Consider the following 15,487-nt stretch of genomic DNA (forward strand, 5'->3'; position numbering starts at 1 on the left):
ATTTAGCTTGGAAATGGATTAATTTATTATTGTAATTAAATTAATTATTGTAATAGTATTAAAATTATACTCTTATAAATAAAAAACAATTTATTATTTTTACTTTAGATTTTCTTCAACTATATCAAAATTAAATATAAATAAAAAGAAGAAATATAAATCATTACATTTTTCATAACTGTTTAATTTCATAATTTTGTGTTTTCTAATAAAAATGAAGTTAGTGGTCCTTTCAAGTTAGACCAACAAAATTCAATAAAATTTACAATTTGATTTTAGAAAAAACACATAATATTTATTAATACAATTTAGAGTAAATTAAAAAACACATAATATTTATTAATACAATTTAGAGTAAATTTCCAAAAATATAATATAATTTTTTTGATTAATAAAATTAAAATATTTTTTAATAAAAAAATACATTTTAATATAAAATAGTTTCAAGATAAACTCACCCGTCCGTAGGGCGGATCAACCAATAGTAATGAAATATAATTAAAAAAAAATTTTGTAGATGGTTCTAAATATTTAATTATTGACGGAGAATCGTATCCAAAATATATTCCTAATCTCTTTTAAGTTGAGACGTATACATCACATCCAAATATTTTAAAATGATAATATTTGGCTTTTGACCCATAATCATTTGTCATGGAGATAACTGATGATTACTAATTTGCCTGATGTGAATCAGTGATGCTGCATATAATATAGGATACCCCCTTGTAGATATTGGGACTTTTGATTTCATAAGTAATAATCTATCAATCAACTAGAGACATTTTTGATTAATGATTCATCTCAACCATTTTGTAGCTTAACATGTATATGATGTTTAACTCTTATCCCAATTTTCATGCAGTAATCACTAAAAGCATGAGATGTAATCTCACCAGCATCATTAAGGCAATTAGCTTTTAGAAAAAAAAAATCTTAAAATTATGCTAGTAATTTAATTAACCAATTGAACAAGTTGCCTCGCAAACGCTATGTTGCGAGTCGATAACAAGGATTAATGTGATCATCTAGTAGATGCATCAGTTTGGAGAAGATAATATCAAAATTTCCATAAGATGGATGAATCGTTCCTCATTTGTTTGTTGAACCCTCTAAACCAAAATAAAAACTCATGTTGATCCTTTAGTGTATTTTTGAACTCAGTAAAAATTTTCGTCCACCATATGTATCCAATTCATATACATATTTTGTCATTTATTGAATTATATAAAAAACTTGAACCATAAACCAGCAAAGAATACATTCTTTCGATCTAGAGCAATAAGCCGATAAGGATCAAAATCTTTCCAAAGCCAGATCATCATAAAATAAAATAAAATAAAATAAGAAGTCTAAATTACAAACAGAAACAAGTAAGAGAAACATGTTAGATGACTTGATTGTAACTTCCTATCCAAAGAACCGAAGTATCCATTTGACAAAACCTCAAAGTTTGCGCAATCTTAGGTCGATACTTACATCAGTTCCTGTCATATCACTAATAAGACCATCTGAAACTTCACAAGAGAATTAAAAGACACACCCAAGGCCATCTTCAAAGGGGAGCACATAGGGTGTGCTTGGGCTTAATATATTTGGATTTAATCCAAAAGTGGGCTAAGAGCAGTTTGGGAGGGCTTGTCGAAGAACTGTGCTTAAGGGAAGTGCTGGTCGACGTGACAAGTGTGTATCTCCTTAAAATAAGTTTTTTTGTAATCAATTTTAAAATAAGTTTTTTTGTTACATTATTTAATTAATTTTATTTGGTTAAACACACTCTTAATTAAGTGATCTCCTTCTGAGAATGTCCCATATTCCTAGCCTAAATACAGTATTATACTACTATTTTCACTCTAAGCACACAGCTAACTGCTCCCCCTTCGAGGATGCCTTGCTCCCCCTTCGAGGATGCCTTAGGAACCAAAACAACGACCACCCATAATTATTAAACACGGACATAGGCTTAAAATGTCAATTTAAGGATGAGACAGCTAAACGCCATTAAACATCTGAGAACTCTATTGCTAAGCAACTAAGAAAATTCGAGACAGATCACCACACATTGGGCCTCAGCGACGAAAAACGCCAAATTAATAATATGCGGATAAAGAAAACATTGTATTATAAATTTAGTGACCTTGCCAAAAAGGAGTGGCCTAATTTCATGAAAAGCAGATTAGAAATGGGCTTTAAATATAAATGGGCCGATAGCTTATGTCATTTGGGTGGATCTGATTTGTTATTATAATCAATTCTAAGGGCGGGCGGGAAAGACGGCAAACTAGACGGAGAAAAGATGGATTCGGAGAAGGCGGTGGTGGACGAGCTGCCGCTAGCTATCGTGCGCCGGGTGGTGAAAGATAAGCTTTCAGAGTGTTCGCCGGACTATGACGTGAGCATTCACAAGGAAGCGTTGCTTGCTTTCTCCGAGAGTGCCCGGATCTTCATCCACTACCTCTCCGCCACGTACGCCTCAAAACCCTAACTTTCCGAATTGTTTTTTTTTTTATTACAATACGAAATCACATTCACCTTCGAATTCATTTGAACTGCTCGGTTATGCATATTATTTTAATTGATGTATTTTGATTTGACATAAGAGGGGAAGAAATCTTTGGAATTGATTAGAATGTCTCAAAATTGGTTTTTTTTTTTTTTTTTTTTTAATATTTGGAATTGATAGGGCAAATGATATATGTAAAGATTCAAGAAGACAAACAATGAAAGCTGAGGATGTGTTTAAGGCATTAGAAGACATGGAATTTTCAGAATTTTTGGAGCCGCTTAAAGCTTCTCTTGATGGTTAGTTTTTTTCTGGTGAAGATTACAGTATCCCTATTTGCGGTTTTCTGATTAGAAACATGCTTAGGTTTGTATGAATCTATTGTCAGAGGTATGAGCGTACCCATTGTTTTGTAAGCGAGCTAACATTATTGATTCTCAGATTTTAAGAAGAAGAACGCTGGGAAAAAGGCTGCTGGTGGTAGTGGAGCAGCAGCAGCAGCTTCCAAGCCTAAAGAGACGAAAAAGAGGAAACATGAAGAAGCATCAACGCAAAAGGGCGTGAGGAAAAGCCAACGAGATGAGGGAGATCTGAAGAATGATGAGGAGGATGGGAGTGACAACACAAAAGGGAATGCTGATGATAATACCGAAGAGAATGGGAATAATGAGGAAGAGGAGGAGGATGCGAACGGGAATGAGGACAATAGCATGGAAGAAGCTGGGAGTGGGAGTGCTGAAGATGATGAGAATGAAGGTAGTGGCGAAGAGGAAGAGGGTGATGATGAAGATGAGTGAACTTGAGAGGCCTTTTCATATTCTTTTCTGCAATGAACATGTTTTCAGGCTAATATTCTCTCATTATAATGATAAAATCGATTAGCTTGTAAGCTTGAGTAGCACTGTTGTTGTTGGCATGTCCATGTCGTAGACTAGTATAATATTTGCTCTTTGACTATAGTTTTACCAGTTATCTAAGTGAAAGGTAGCAAAAAAGAAGTTTTGTCGTCTAAGCAAATGTTACAACAAAAAAGAGCAAAACTCTCGTAGCTGGGAAACGTTTGACACATTGCCTTTTGATGTATATACGTTTTGTTGATTTTACATCATGTATTCAGCCACACTCTGCGAAATATCGTCAAGGAAAGCCACAAAACCCATGGCACTAGCAAAACCGCTACCGTCCACGTCTTGTTCTTCTATAAGATAGTTCTCAAAGGCCGTAGCATCGTCTTGTCCTCCACGGATAAACATCAGTTTCGGTGTGATGCTCCTTCCTTGCTTCACCTCATTAATGGTCTTCCTCAATAAACCTGTAGTAACGAGTTTCAAAATATACATAAGCTACCAAACCTTAAAGAAAAAAGTGAATGAATTATAGATTAAGCAAACATACAGTCTTGTGGTGGAGGGAAAGGGAGTGACGGGTCAGCTGTTGATGAGTAGAAGACTATCAAAGTGGTGTACGCATCTAAGAAAAATATCGGACTACCACTTGTCATCAATGCTGCACGGCTCAATGAATGGCGCGGATATGCCTGTTTATCCGGTGTTGAATATGACATCAACGATGGGTATATCCCACAATGAAGAGAACTCGGCTCCAACACACTGCAAATAAAAAAAAAAAAAAAAAAGCATAAACTGACATTTGTAACATTGGGTTTTTAGATATTCATAATTGGTAGTGGAGGTTACCTGAAAAGGCATTGCAAGTAGATCCTGTAATCAGGATGAACACCTTCTTCATGGAACCGGAGGAGAGGGTTACGGAGTAAGGCAAAGACTAAGCGAGGCAAAGGCTCAAGTTGGGGACATTGTGAAAACGTGATGTCAATCTGAGAACTCATTGACTTGTTTACGTTTTTGTACTGGACGAGGTTAAAGGCATCGTTGTACTGTGCAGTTAGGATTACTAGCCAATCATGAAGCAACGCCCTCCCTTCTCGGACTCCATCCTCTAGAGAGACTAAAATTACCTGCAGAAACAAATCGCATAGATAATCAGCAGGTTAATGATAATGAATTTGACAACATGAAATGACGTTTTTTACCTTGTGAACGAGCAATGAGAGAACAACTTCATGATCCCCACTGTCGTAAATTTCGTTGATGTTCTGGGCAGCTGAAAACTGCATGGTTCTGATTCTTAGTCGTCTCTGAAGTGTGTGTTTGCCTCTGCGGAACAAGATTTATGATCAGAATTTGAACGGAATACTACGAATTAGGTCATCAACAGGATAGGGGAGTTTGAGATTTACTATCAACTCCAGGCTTTAGGATTGACCATGTACAAGGTATGAGATTCATTTCAAGAATACAAGACGACTATGAATGTTGCTGATGTTCACAAATAAGCTTAAAGGTTGCCACTGGCGTACACTGATTGATCAATAGTTTGAACATATGGATTTAATCATACCTACTTGAAGATGGCAGTTCAGAGCTTGACAGTTCCTCGGGAGGTACAACAACTGTGTACTGGAATGCAATTTGGACCACGGGTGGGTAGCCAGAATGCCTGGAAAAGGTAATGAATAATTAGAAGTTCATCTAACTTTTTTCTTCTTTGAGAATGCATGAAGCAATTATTGTCAAGTTTACCTGGAAAATCCAGTATTATCAGCAAAATCAAAGTCATAAGCATATGTTGCATATGAATCACAGCATATGATATGTTGAAGGTTCTCGTACTGTGGATCGGGAAAGAAGTGACCAAACTGCATGTAAGGCTATACTGTTAGCTGAAGGAAAAACGAAATAATAGCACCATTTGAACTTTCATTTCTTACTAAACCACGTACAGAATGGAGAGGTTTAAATTCAGTTGACGTCCTCATTCTCAAGACGCAGTTGAAAGCATACGGTCGGTTAAGCATCCGAAACCTGCAAAAGAACATCATGCAGTGTTGTTTCAATAACACCTGAAGGAAACACGACAATACTACTACTTTCTATAAAAGTGGAAATATATATAAGGCTAACATGTCTTGGGGAAGAGTTGAGTCATCGGTGCTGGAATACAAAAACAACGATCCTCCACTTTCGATGCTAAGGAACTTCAGGGATGCTAAATCTGTGTACTCATTTGTAACGGCAAACACGTCTACGCATACACCTGATTGGACAGCAATGGTGGCCTGTAAAAGAGCCGTCAGTTCGAAGCTCAAAATATACCTATCTTTACGAGTATTGAAGTACGACTTACTAAGTCTTTATAGAACGGTGTTTGCTCCGGAAGCAGAGCACGATCAGCATCAACTCTTTTACTTGCGTATTGTTCACCATACCTACTTGTATCCAGCTGTTCACGTCCGTAATCAGGAGGACCGGATAGGAAAGCGAACACCCTAGCTGCACTTATATAAACTCAATAAAACACTACCTACTGCGAAACAAACCTGATGAGGAGAAACATAGAGTATGAGCATGCATGCATATATTTTGTACATACCTAATGCAAATGTATTCCCAAATTCAGATCCTAGATAGTTGAAGAGAGCTTCCATTGCTGTACCGAAGCCTCTACCACCCATCAACACACCATCCATCCCTTGAGCTGCACCAGATGACCTCTCCCAAGAAGTTATCGGTCTGAGTATCTCAAGAGCAGCAGCAATACGATCCTTGCAAGTTTCCACCTGCAGGTAAGTGTAAAAGGTAAAAAATAGTCTCTCTACGGATATTCCTAGCAACGTTAGTCCAACAAACACCCAGAATGACAAAGTGAGTAGGAAACAGGAAAGGAGATGTTTTTAAAATCACAATATACCGGAGCCAAAAACTGTAACAAAGGCATGGCATCCTCGAGTTCTAGTGGTAATTTGCTCTCCGCATCAGGTGGGATAAATACATTCTTTACAACTGGTACAGGTCCTTGAACATCATAAAGTCCTATTTTGTGGCTGAATGTAGCAAGACCAAAAAGAGACCCTGGACTTAGAGCTGCAAAAAGGAAAAAAAAAAAATCACCCTAAGAAGACGGTCACACAGAAGAAACAGTTCAATTCCTGTTTAAAATATATTGAATGAAATGACCTTCCAAAGCAGCTAGCAATGAACTTTTTGTTAGCTCCAAAAATTCCTCAGAAGCTGCAGGTTGAGAATAAGCAACAATGAGAAACATAAAGGTGTGAACTTAAACCAGAAGATGATACTAATACACATATCAGACATCAGCAACATATAAAAACTGAATAAAAATAGATGTTATTGAAGAAATAACATGTCAATTGTTCTTTCGTGCCCGGAGACGATATACACAAGAATGAGAGTATTGGATGCAAAAGTAAACTTGTTGAAGCCAAAGCTCCATTAGAACAACAGAAAACATACAAATTCAAGCTAGAATCACCGATCCAGAGCACATTCAATCAAGATTGTTGACAAAACACACATTGATTTCAAAAACCACAATGCAAAAATTCACCAAGGCGCAATTCAACTACAATCTAGATTCTAGACCAACCAACAGAATCGAGAGGGAAGAAGGCTTACACGAGAGATCAATCGCCGCAACATAGACAGGCCTAGCTTGAGTCATCTCTTCCTCCGATCCATCCACTAGAAAACACACAAACAAATTAATCAAAAAACAAGAGACAAAATCAAACCAAAAGGATCGAGCGATGTAGAAACGAACAAGGCAACTCGAGATCAATGAAGGAGGAGCTCATTTCGGGGATAGAGTGAGGATTAGAGTAACGAGCGATCGCATCGGAAGGGAGTCCGTTGAGAGTGCCGCAAAGCGAGCAGTTCCAAGCCCACTGATCGAGCTCGCAGTAAGTGTTGAAGTACGCGTAGCAGTTTTCGCAGCGAGGAAGAAGGTGGCCGTTGGATCCGCGCGCCGGCGCGATGCCGTTCTCGTCTTGGGCCGCGAATGGAGTCACTGTTAGTCCCCATGGGAGTCCTGATGCCTCTAGAGCGTCTGAATCGATCGGGAAACGTGACACCGTTGCTCGGACGGCCATGTTCTCTACAGATCGGGATGAGCACGGTGGGAGACTTGTGAGCCAATTCGTCTACGGCGCACTTTAGCTTATGAGTTATGACGTCAGCTTATTTGTGCAAGTGAGTGCGGTGAGGTGGAGTTGAACCGGTTCGTCTCACACAATCCGAAATAGAGCGGTTTATGTGCGATTTTGTTCTTTTTTTTGGTCAAACGAGATTTTTATAAATGACTACTCTCCATTAAAGGAGGAATTGTTTACAAAAGTTGGTAACGAAGCCATCACGGCTAACAAATTCGCTGCTACAAAAGTCAAGCGAAAAACATAAAAACAGAAAATAAAAGCAGTCATTATACGTAAGCAACAAACATTGCTGAGATGTCCTCGTATCTCAACAACATTAAGCCTAAGCAGTGGAATGACGCCAAAGAGCATACTGAACACAATCAGTGATCTAATAATGCCTGTGATTGATACCACAACTAGTGTGCGATGAACAATCTTAATGACGGCCACAATAGCAGAGGTAATCTGGTACCTAAATGCTGAGCCTTTGAAGAATACAGAGAGCGCATCATCTGTCGTCCAATCTTCCAATCCATAAAGTGACTGTGCAGTGCAACACAAGAGCAACTGTGCAAAAGCCATGGTAAAAGGAAAATTGAAACGTGTGTTTAAAGAAGTGGCGATAAACAATATCTGTAACCACATCCAAGAGAAAGTTCTGCAATTTAACTTTAAACACTCTATAGCAGAGGAGACATAACTGATCTGAAACCACATTCTTGTAGTAAATCTGCATCCAATCAGTAAGAATAGATAGATATGTAACGAGCACTCCATAACGGTGGAAGTTGGTAACAAAAACTCCATAACGGAGATGAGGGTTTGTAGCTCAGGAATCATCAACAACATACGATGTGAACTGAGTAAGATCTCACCGGAGCATTCAACACATCCAGCAGGCTAGGTTGAAGATGGCTCAGGTACTTCGCTCCATAGGCGAGTCACGTCGATAGCACAGGTCTTAGCAGCACCGGAAGAGAAGAGAAGTGGAAGAGGTTTTGATGGAAAAGGAGGCGGTTTCCGGTGAAGATCAATGAAAACAGGGTTTTGATGTGTGATTTTGTTCTTACCACGATTTTGTTAGAAAATCCAATTTTTTTGTGTTTGTTTGTCAAGCAGTGTTTAACCACCCAATCTACTAGCTTACATTAGAAACTCTATAAACTAATAATTACAGTAAATTAATTAAAAAACTAGATTCTCACCCGCACGTCTGTGCGGATTTTTTTTTCATTTTATAAATGTATTTGATATTATTACAAATGTTTTAAATATATAATTTCCATTTTAGTGTTATATATTGTATAACTCGATAATATTATCGTTCATATTTTTATTTGATATTATTAATATGTAGTGATTTTTTTTAATACATTTTACTTTGTTATTATTTTATTACTTACGAATATATTTTTGAGTTGGTACAATAGAATAACAATCTGAAATAATCAAATACAGAACCTCGTCCAAAATATGTTTTTTCTTTAATTTATACATTTTTTCATATAATACATTTTTAAAATTTATTTATTTATATTATAGAAATATTTATGTTTAAGATAATTTATATTTACATGTTGTATTTAAAAAAAATATAGTTTAACATATATCATTTTAATATTTTACGGGATTTATAAGTAAAACAGTTTTTTGTTTAAATAATATAATCCTGTTATTTTAGTAAATTTTATGCACAGTAGCATCTATCAGATTATTTTAGTAAATTTTATTGATATATGATATTTTTGGATGTTATGATATTAAGTTTTTTTTGTAGCTCAAGAATCATCAACAACATACGATGTGAACTGAGTAAGATCTCACCAGAGCATTCAACACATCCAGCGGGGCAGGTTGAAGATGACTTAGGTACTTCGCTCCAGAGGCGAGTCTCGTCGATAGCACATGTCTTAGCAGCACCAGAAGAGAAGAGAAGTGGAAGAGGTTTTGATGGAAAAGGAGGCAGTTTCTGGTGAAGATCTATGAAACAGGGTTTTGGTGTGTGATTTTGTTCTTACCACGATTTTGTCAGAAAATCCAATTTTTTTTGTGTTTGTTTGTCAAGCAGTGTTTAACCACCCAATCTACTAGCTTATATTAGAAACTCTAAACTAATAACTATCGTAAATTAATTAAAAAATCTAGATTCTGACCCGCACGTCTGTGCGGATATTTTTTCATTTTATAAATGTATTTGATATTATTAGAAATGTTTTAAATATATAATTTTTAATTTCGTGTTATATATTGTGTAACTCGATAATATTATTGTTTATATTTTTATTCGATATTATTAATATGTAGTGATTTGTTTAATACATTTTACTTTGTTATTATTTTTATTACTTACGAATATATTTTCGAGTTGGTATAATAGAATAACAATCTGAAATAATCAAATACAGAACCTCCTCCAAAATATGTTTTTTCTTTAATTTATACATTTTTCATATAATACATTTTTAAAATTTATTTATTTATATTATAGAAATATTTATGTTTAAGATAATTTATATTTACATGTTGTATTTAAGAAAATATAGTTTAACATATATCATTTTAATATTTTACGGCGATTTATAAGTAAAACATTCTTTTGTTTAAATAATATAATCCTATTATTTTAGTAAATTTTATGCACAGTAGCATCTATCAGATTATTTTAGTAAATTTTATTAATATATGATATTTTTTGGATGTTATGATATTAAGTTTTTTTTGTAGCTCAGGAATCATCAACAACATACGATGTGAACTGAGTAAGATCTCACCAGAGCATTCAACACATCCAGCGGCGCAGGTTGAAGATGGCTCTGGTACTTCGCTCCAGAGGCGAGTCTCGTCGATAGCACATGTCTTAGCAACACCAGAAGAGAAGAGAAGTGGAAGAGGTTTTGATGGAAAAGGAGGCGGTTTCCGGTGAAGATCTATGAAAACAAGGTTTTGATGTGTGATTTTGTTCTTACCACGATTTTGTCAGAAAATCCAATTTTTTTTGTGTTTGTTTGTCAAGCAGTGTTTAACCACCCAATCTACTAGCTTACATTAGAAACTCTATAAACTAATAACTACCGTAAATTAATTTAAAAAAACTAGATTCTTACATGCACGTTTGTGCATATATTATTTTCATTTTATAAATGTATTTGATATTATTAGAAATGTTTTAAATATATAATTTTCATTTTAGTGTTATATATTGTGTAACTTGATAATATTATTGTTTATATTTTTATTCGATATTATTAATATGTAGTGATTTGTTTAATACATTTTACTTCTTTATTATTTTTATTACTTACAAATATATTTTCGAGTTGGTACAATAGAATAACAATCTGAAATAATCAAATACAGAACCTCCTCCAAAATATGTTTTTTCTTTAATTTATACATTTTTCATATAATTTTAAAATTTATTTATTTATATTATAGAAATATTTATGTTTAAGATAATTTACATTTACATGTTGTATTTACAAAAATATAGTTTAACATATATCATTTTGATATTTTACGGGATTTATAAGTAAAACAGTGTTTTGTTTAAATAATATAATCCTTTTATTTTAGTAAATTTTATGCACAGTAGCATCTATCAGATTATTTTAGTAAATTTTATTGATATATGATATTTTTTGGATGTTATGATATTAAGTTTTTTTTTTTAATTAAGGTTTCAAAATATTATATTACTTTAATTTTTTCAACATATATAATTTGTTTTTTCGTGGAGCATTTCAAAGATTTATTATTTATTATCTATGATTTTATCTTTTGTAAAATTTAAAATATTACCATTTTAAGTTTGATTATCTATTTTCAAAATTGTATATTTTGTCAAGAAAACTTTGGAAAATTACACAAATATTTTTGAATTTGGAAGATTACATGAATTTTGAATTTGTTTTTGTTACTACACTAATACATTATTTTATAAAAAAATATTTGAACTTTTGGTAATGTTTTTTAAATATATCTCAATAGATTTTGTTATAACTAAATAAAAATGAAGTTATAATTAAAATTTGATTGTTCATTAATATTTTAGATGAATTACTAAAATTTCATAGTTTTCTAATAACATATTTTTAAATAGTATATGAACTAAAAGTTATTATATACCATTATTTTTGGTATATAAATTTTTTAAAATAATATATAGTTGAGAGTTTCAAAATAAATAAAAAGATAACATATAGTTGTAGATATAAAAGTTTAACCTATGTTAATAAATTTATTTTTGTATAAAATATTACATAGTTTATGATCTAATTTTTTTTTTGTTAATTTGTGTATTTAATATAATTTTTCATATTTAATTCATAAATTACTTATATTCTTATATAATACAGAATATAATTATAAATTTATAAAAAATAGTATATATTTTTTGAGAAAAGCACTAAAACAATTTTGATCACAAATATAGACTCTAAGGATCAAAATGACCAAAATATTTCATTAAAGAGGTAAATATACATTTATACCCCTAGGGTTAACTAATCCAAACCTTAGGATTTAGAGTTAAGGGGCGGAGATTTGGGATTGAAGTTTAAAATTTTATAAAATAAAAATAAATATTAAAAATTTGAAAATAAAAATAGTCTCAAAAAGTATTTTCGAATTACAAAAAGAAAATTTGAAAAAATAAATAAAAAAAAAATTTCGAATTCTTTTTTTTTAATAAAAAAGTTCGAATTTGAAAACATATAATCTAAAACTATAATTTTTTTTATTTTTTATTTTTTATATATCTAGGGTATTATGATCATTTTACCTATTAAATGAAACATTGTGGTCATTTTCCTCCTTGTAGTCTATTTTTGTGACCAAAACTTGAAAATTGTCTATTTAGGAGAATTGCCCTAATTTTTATTTCTTGTTTTAGGATAAAATTTTAATTAATATTAATTTATAATAATATTATATTACTAATTACGAAATTAATTAATGTGTTAGTTTATAAAAATATTTAAATTTTTAGTAAGATTTTGTTAGATTCTTTCTCAACAGAATTTTCTATAATTAAAAAAAAATCAGATTTATAGTTGGTTTATTATTAATGTAGAAAATTAAATATTTCATATTAACTAATTTTTTAAGTGGTCTTAGTATGATTTGTTAATAGTAGATTAAAAATAAGATCCTAAATTAATAAATTAGATTTTGGTTTTCAATTAAACTGATTTAAAATATAATACAAATCGATAAAAAGAAGAAAATTTGTCCTCTATGTGATTGATCAAGTACATCAATACAAGAGAGGATTTCTTTCAGCCTTACAAGAACCTTCCCACCATTGCAAATTTGCAAGGTCACAGCTTTTGATAATTTTTAGCTGTGTGTTTTGTACTTTCTTCACTTCGACATGTTATGATTTGATGATTAGATAATTACTTCGTATGGGTTACTAACACAGGATGGAGAATCTGGCAAAGGAGCTGGGTGTAGTTATACCGGTAAACTTCTTCTAGGAAGCTAATAATGCACATTACAACTCAATTGCCATAATTGATGCTGATGGAACTGACCTTGGGATTTATAGGAAGTCATATATTCCTGATGGACCTGGTGGTGAGTCAAGTTTGGAGTTAGCTCGAATTTCTTCTAACTTATGTTTTGCTAATAGCTTTTCTGAACCTTCAGGGTATCAAGAGAAGTTTTATTCAATCCTGGAGACACTGGCTTTAAGGTAGTTTTGACAAGAACAATCCCCCACGAAGAACTTTTTTCTTATCTATATCTTGCTGTTTGGTTAACAATGATTGATCACTTTCAGGTTGCGTGTCAATAGGTATTTCAGGCAAAGTTTGCAAAAATTGGAGTAGGTATGAAGATCTTCTTGTATAGCTTTTTCTTTGTCACGTGTGAACATAAGTAAACTTGTTGAAGCCAAAGCTCCATTAGAACAACAGAAAACATACAAATTCAAGCTAGAATCACCGATCCAGAGCACATTCAATCAAGATTGTTGACAAAACACACATTGATTTCAAAAACCACAATGCAAAAATTCACCAAGGCGCAATTCAACTACAATCTAGATTCTAGACCAACCAACAGAATCGAGAGGGAAGAAGGCTTACACGAGAGATCAATCGCCGCAACATAGACAGGCCTAGCTTGAGTCATCTCTTCCTCCGATCCATCCACTAGAAAACACACAAACAAATTAATCAAAAAACAAGAGACAAAATCAAACCAAAAGGATCGAGCGATGTAGAAACGAACAAGGCAACTCGAGATCAATGAAGGAGGAGCTCATTTCGGGGATAGAGTGAGGATTAGAGTAACGAGCGATCGCATCGGAAGGGAGTCCGTTGAGAGTGCCGCAAAGCGAGCAGTTCCAAGCCCACTGATCGAGCTCGCAGTAAGTGTTGAAGTACGCGTAGCAGTTTTCGCAGCGAGGAAGAAGGTGGCCGTTGGATCCGCGCGCCGGCGCGATGCCGTTCTCGTCTTGGGCCGCGAATGGAGTCACTGTTAGTCCCCATGGGAGTCCTGATGCCTCTAGAGCGTCTGAATCGATCGGGAAACGTGACACCGTTGCTCGGACGGCCATGTTCTCTACAGATCGGGATGAGCACGGTGGGAGACTTGTGAGCCAATTCGTCTACGGCGCACTTTAGCTTATGAGTTATGACGTCAGCTTATTTGTGCAAGTGAGTGCGGTGAGGTGGAGTTGAACCGGTTCGTCTCACACAATCCGAAATAGAGCGGTTTATGTGCGATTTTGTTCTTTTTTTTGGTCAAACGAGATTTTTATAAATGACTACTCTCCATTAAAGGAGGAATTGTTTACAAAAGTTGGTAACGAAGCCATCACGGCTAACAAATTCGCTGCTACAAAAGTCAAGCGAAAAACATAAAAACAGAAAATAAAAGCAGTCATTATACGTAAGCAACAAACATTGCTGAGATGTCCTCGTATCTCAACAACATTAAGCCTAAGCAGTGGAATGACGCCAAAGAGCATACTGAACACAATCAGTGATCTAATAATGCCTGTGATTGATACCACAACTAGTGTGCGATGAACAATCTTAATGACGGCCACAATAGCAGAGGTAATCTGGTACCTAAATGCTGAGCCTTTGAAGAATACAGAGAGCGCATCATCTGTCGTCCAATCTTCCAATCCATAAAGTGACTGTGCAGTGCAACACAAGAGCAACTGTGCAAAAGCCATGGTAAAAGGAAAATTGAAACGTGTGTTTAAAGAAGTGGCGATAAACAATATCTGTAACCACATCCAAGAGAAAGTTCTGCAATTTAACTTTAAACACTCTATAGCAGAGGAGACATAACTGATCTGAAACCACATTCTTGTAGTAAATCTGCATCCAATCAGTAAGAATAGATAGATATGTAACGAGCACTCCATAACGGTGGAAGTTGGTAACAAAAACTCCATAACGGAGATGAGGGTTTGTAGCTCAGGAATCATCAACAACATACGATGTGAACTGAGTAAGATCTCACCGGAGCATTCAACACATCCAGCAGGCTAGGTTGAAGATGGCTCAGGTACTTCGCTCCATAGGCGAGTCACGTCGATAGCACAGGTCTTAGCAGCACCGGAAGAGAAGAGAAGTGGAAGAGGTTTTGATGGAAAAGGAGGCGGTTTCCGGTGAAGATCAATGAAAACAGGGTTTTGATGTGTGATTTTGTTCTTACCACGATTTTGTTAGAAAATCCAATTTTTTTGTGTTTGTTTGTCAAGCAGTGTTTAACCACCCAATCTACTAGCTTACATTAGAAACTCTATAAACTAATAATTACAGTAAATTAATTAAAAAACTAGATTCTCACCCGCACGTCTGTGCGGATTTTTTTTTCATTTTATAAATGTATTTGATATTATTACAAATGTTTTAAATATATAATTTCCATTTTAGTGTTATATATTGTATAACTCGATAATATTATCGTTCATATTTTTATTTGATATTATTAATATGTAGTGATTT

At 34.0% G+C, this 15,487-nt stretch overlaps 3 protein-coding genes across 3 annotated transcripts; 1 reads left to right on the top strand and 2 right to left on the bottom strand.

Moving 5' to 3' along the window:
• The first annotated feature begins 2,228 nt into the window (after positions 1–2,228).
• Positions 2,229–3,475, top strand: LOC106392073 (DNA polymerase epsilon subunit 3). Its single transcript, XM_013832849.3, has 3 exons — positions 2,229–2,466; positions 2,684–2,802; positions 2,945–3,475. The coding sequence occupies exons 1-3, from the start codon at positions 2,297–2,299 to the stop codon at positions 3,298–3,300; spliced, it is 645 nt and encodes a 214-aa protein (XP_013688303.2). The 5' UTR covers positions 2,229–2,296; the 3' UTR covers positions 3,301–3,475.
• Positions 3,476–3,486: 11 nt separating this feature from the next.
• On the bottom strand, positions 3,487–7,590 carry LOC106392072 (protein transport protein SEC24-like). Its single transcript, XM_013832848.3, has 14 exons — positions 7,145–7,590; positions 7,000–7,065; positions 6,541–6,594; positions 6,275–6,447; positions 5,957–6,143; positions 5,711–5,856; positions 5,488–5,642; positions 5,307–5,388; positions 5,107–5,222; positions 4,925–5,023; positions 4,557–4,680; positions 4,201–4,481; positions 3,899–4,113; positions 3,487–3,815 (listed from the first exon to the last, which is right to left on the bottom strand). The coding sequence occupies exons 1-14, from the start codon at positions 7,470–7,472 to the stop codon at positions 3,604–3,606; spliced, it is 2,238 nt and encodes a 745-aa protein (XP_013688302.2). The 5' UTR covers positions 7,473–7,590; the 3' UTR covers positions 3,487–3,603.
• A 5,830-nt stretch (positions 7,591–13,420) lies between these two features.
• On the bottom strand, positions 13,421–14,237 carry LOC125585460 (uncharacterized protein C4.03c-like). The gene is made up of 2 exons (XM_048754543.1): positions 13,752–14,237; positions 13,421–13,672 (listed from the first exon to the last, which is right to left on the bottom strand). Exons 1-2 carry the CDS (start codon positions 14,077–14,079, stop codon positions 13,554–13,556), a joined length of 447 nt encoding a protein of 148 aa, XP_048610500.1. The 5' UTR covers positions 14,080–14,237; the 3' UTR covers positions 13,421–13,553.
• Between the last annotated feature and the right edge of the window lie 1,250 nt (positions 14,238–15,487).

Source organism: Brassica napus, chromosome C4, assembly GCF_020379485.1.
Source record: "Brassica napus cultivar Da-Ae chromosome C4, Da-Ae, whole genome shotgun sequence".
NCBI lineage: Eukaryota > Viridiplantae > Streptophyta > Magnoliopsida > Brassicales > Brassicaceae > Brassica > Brassica napus.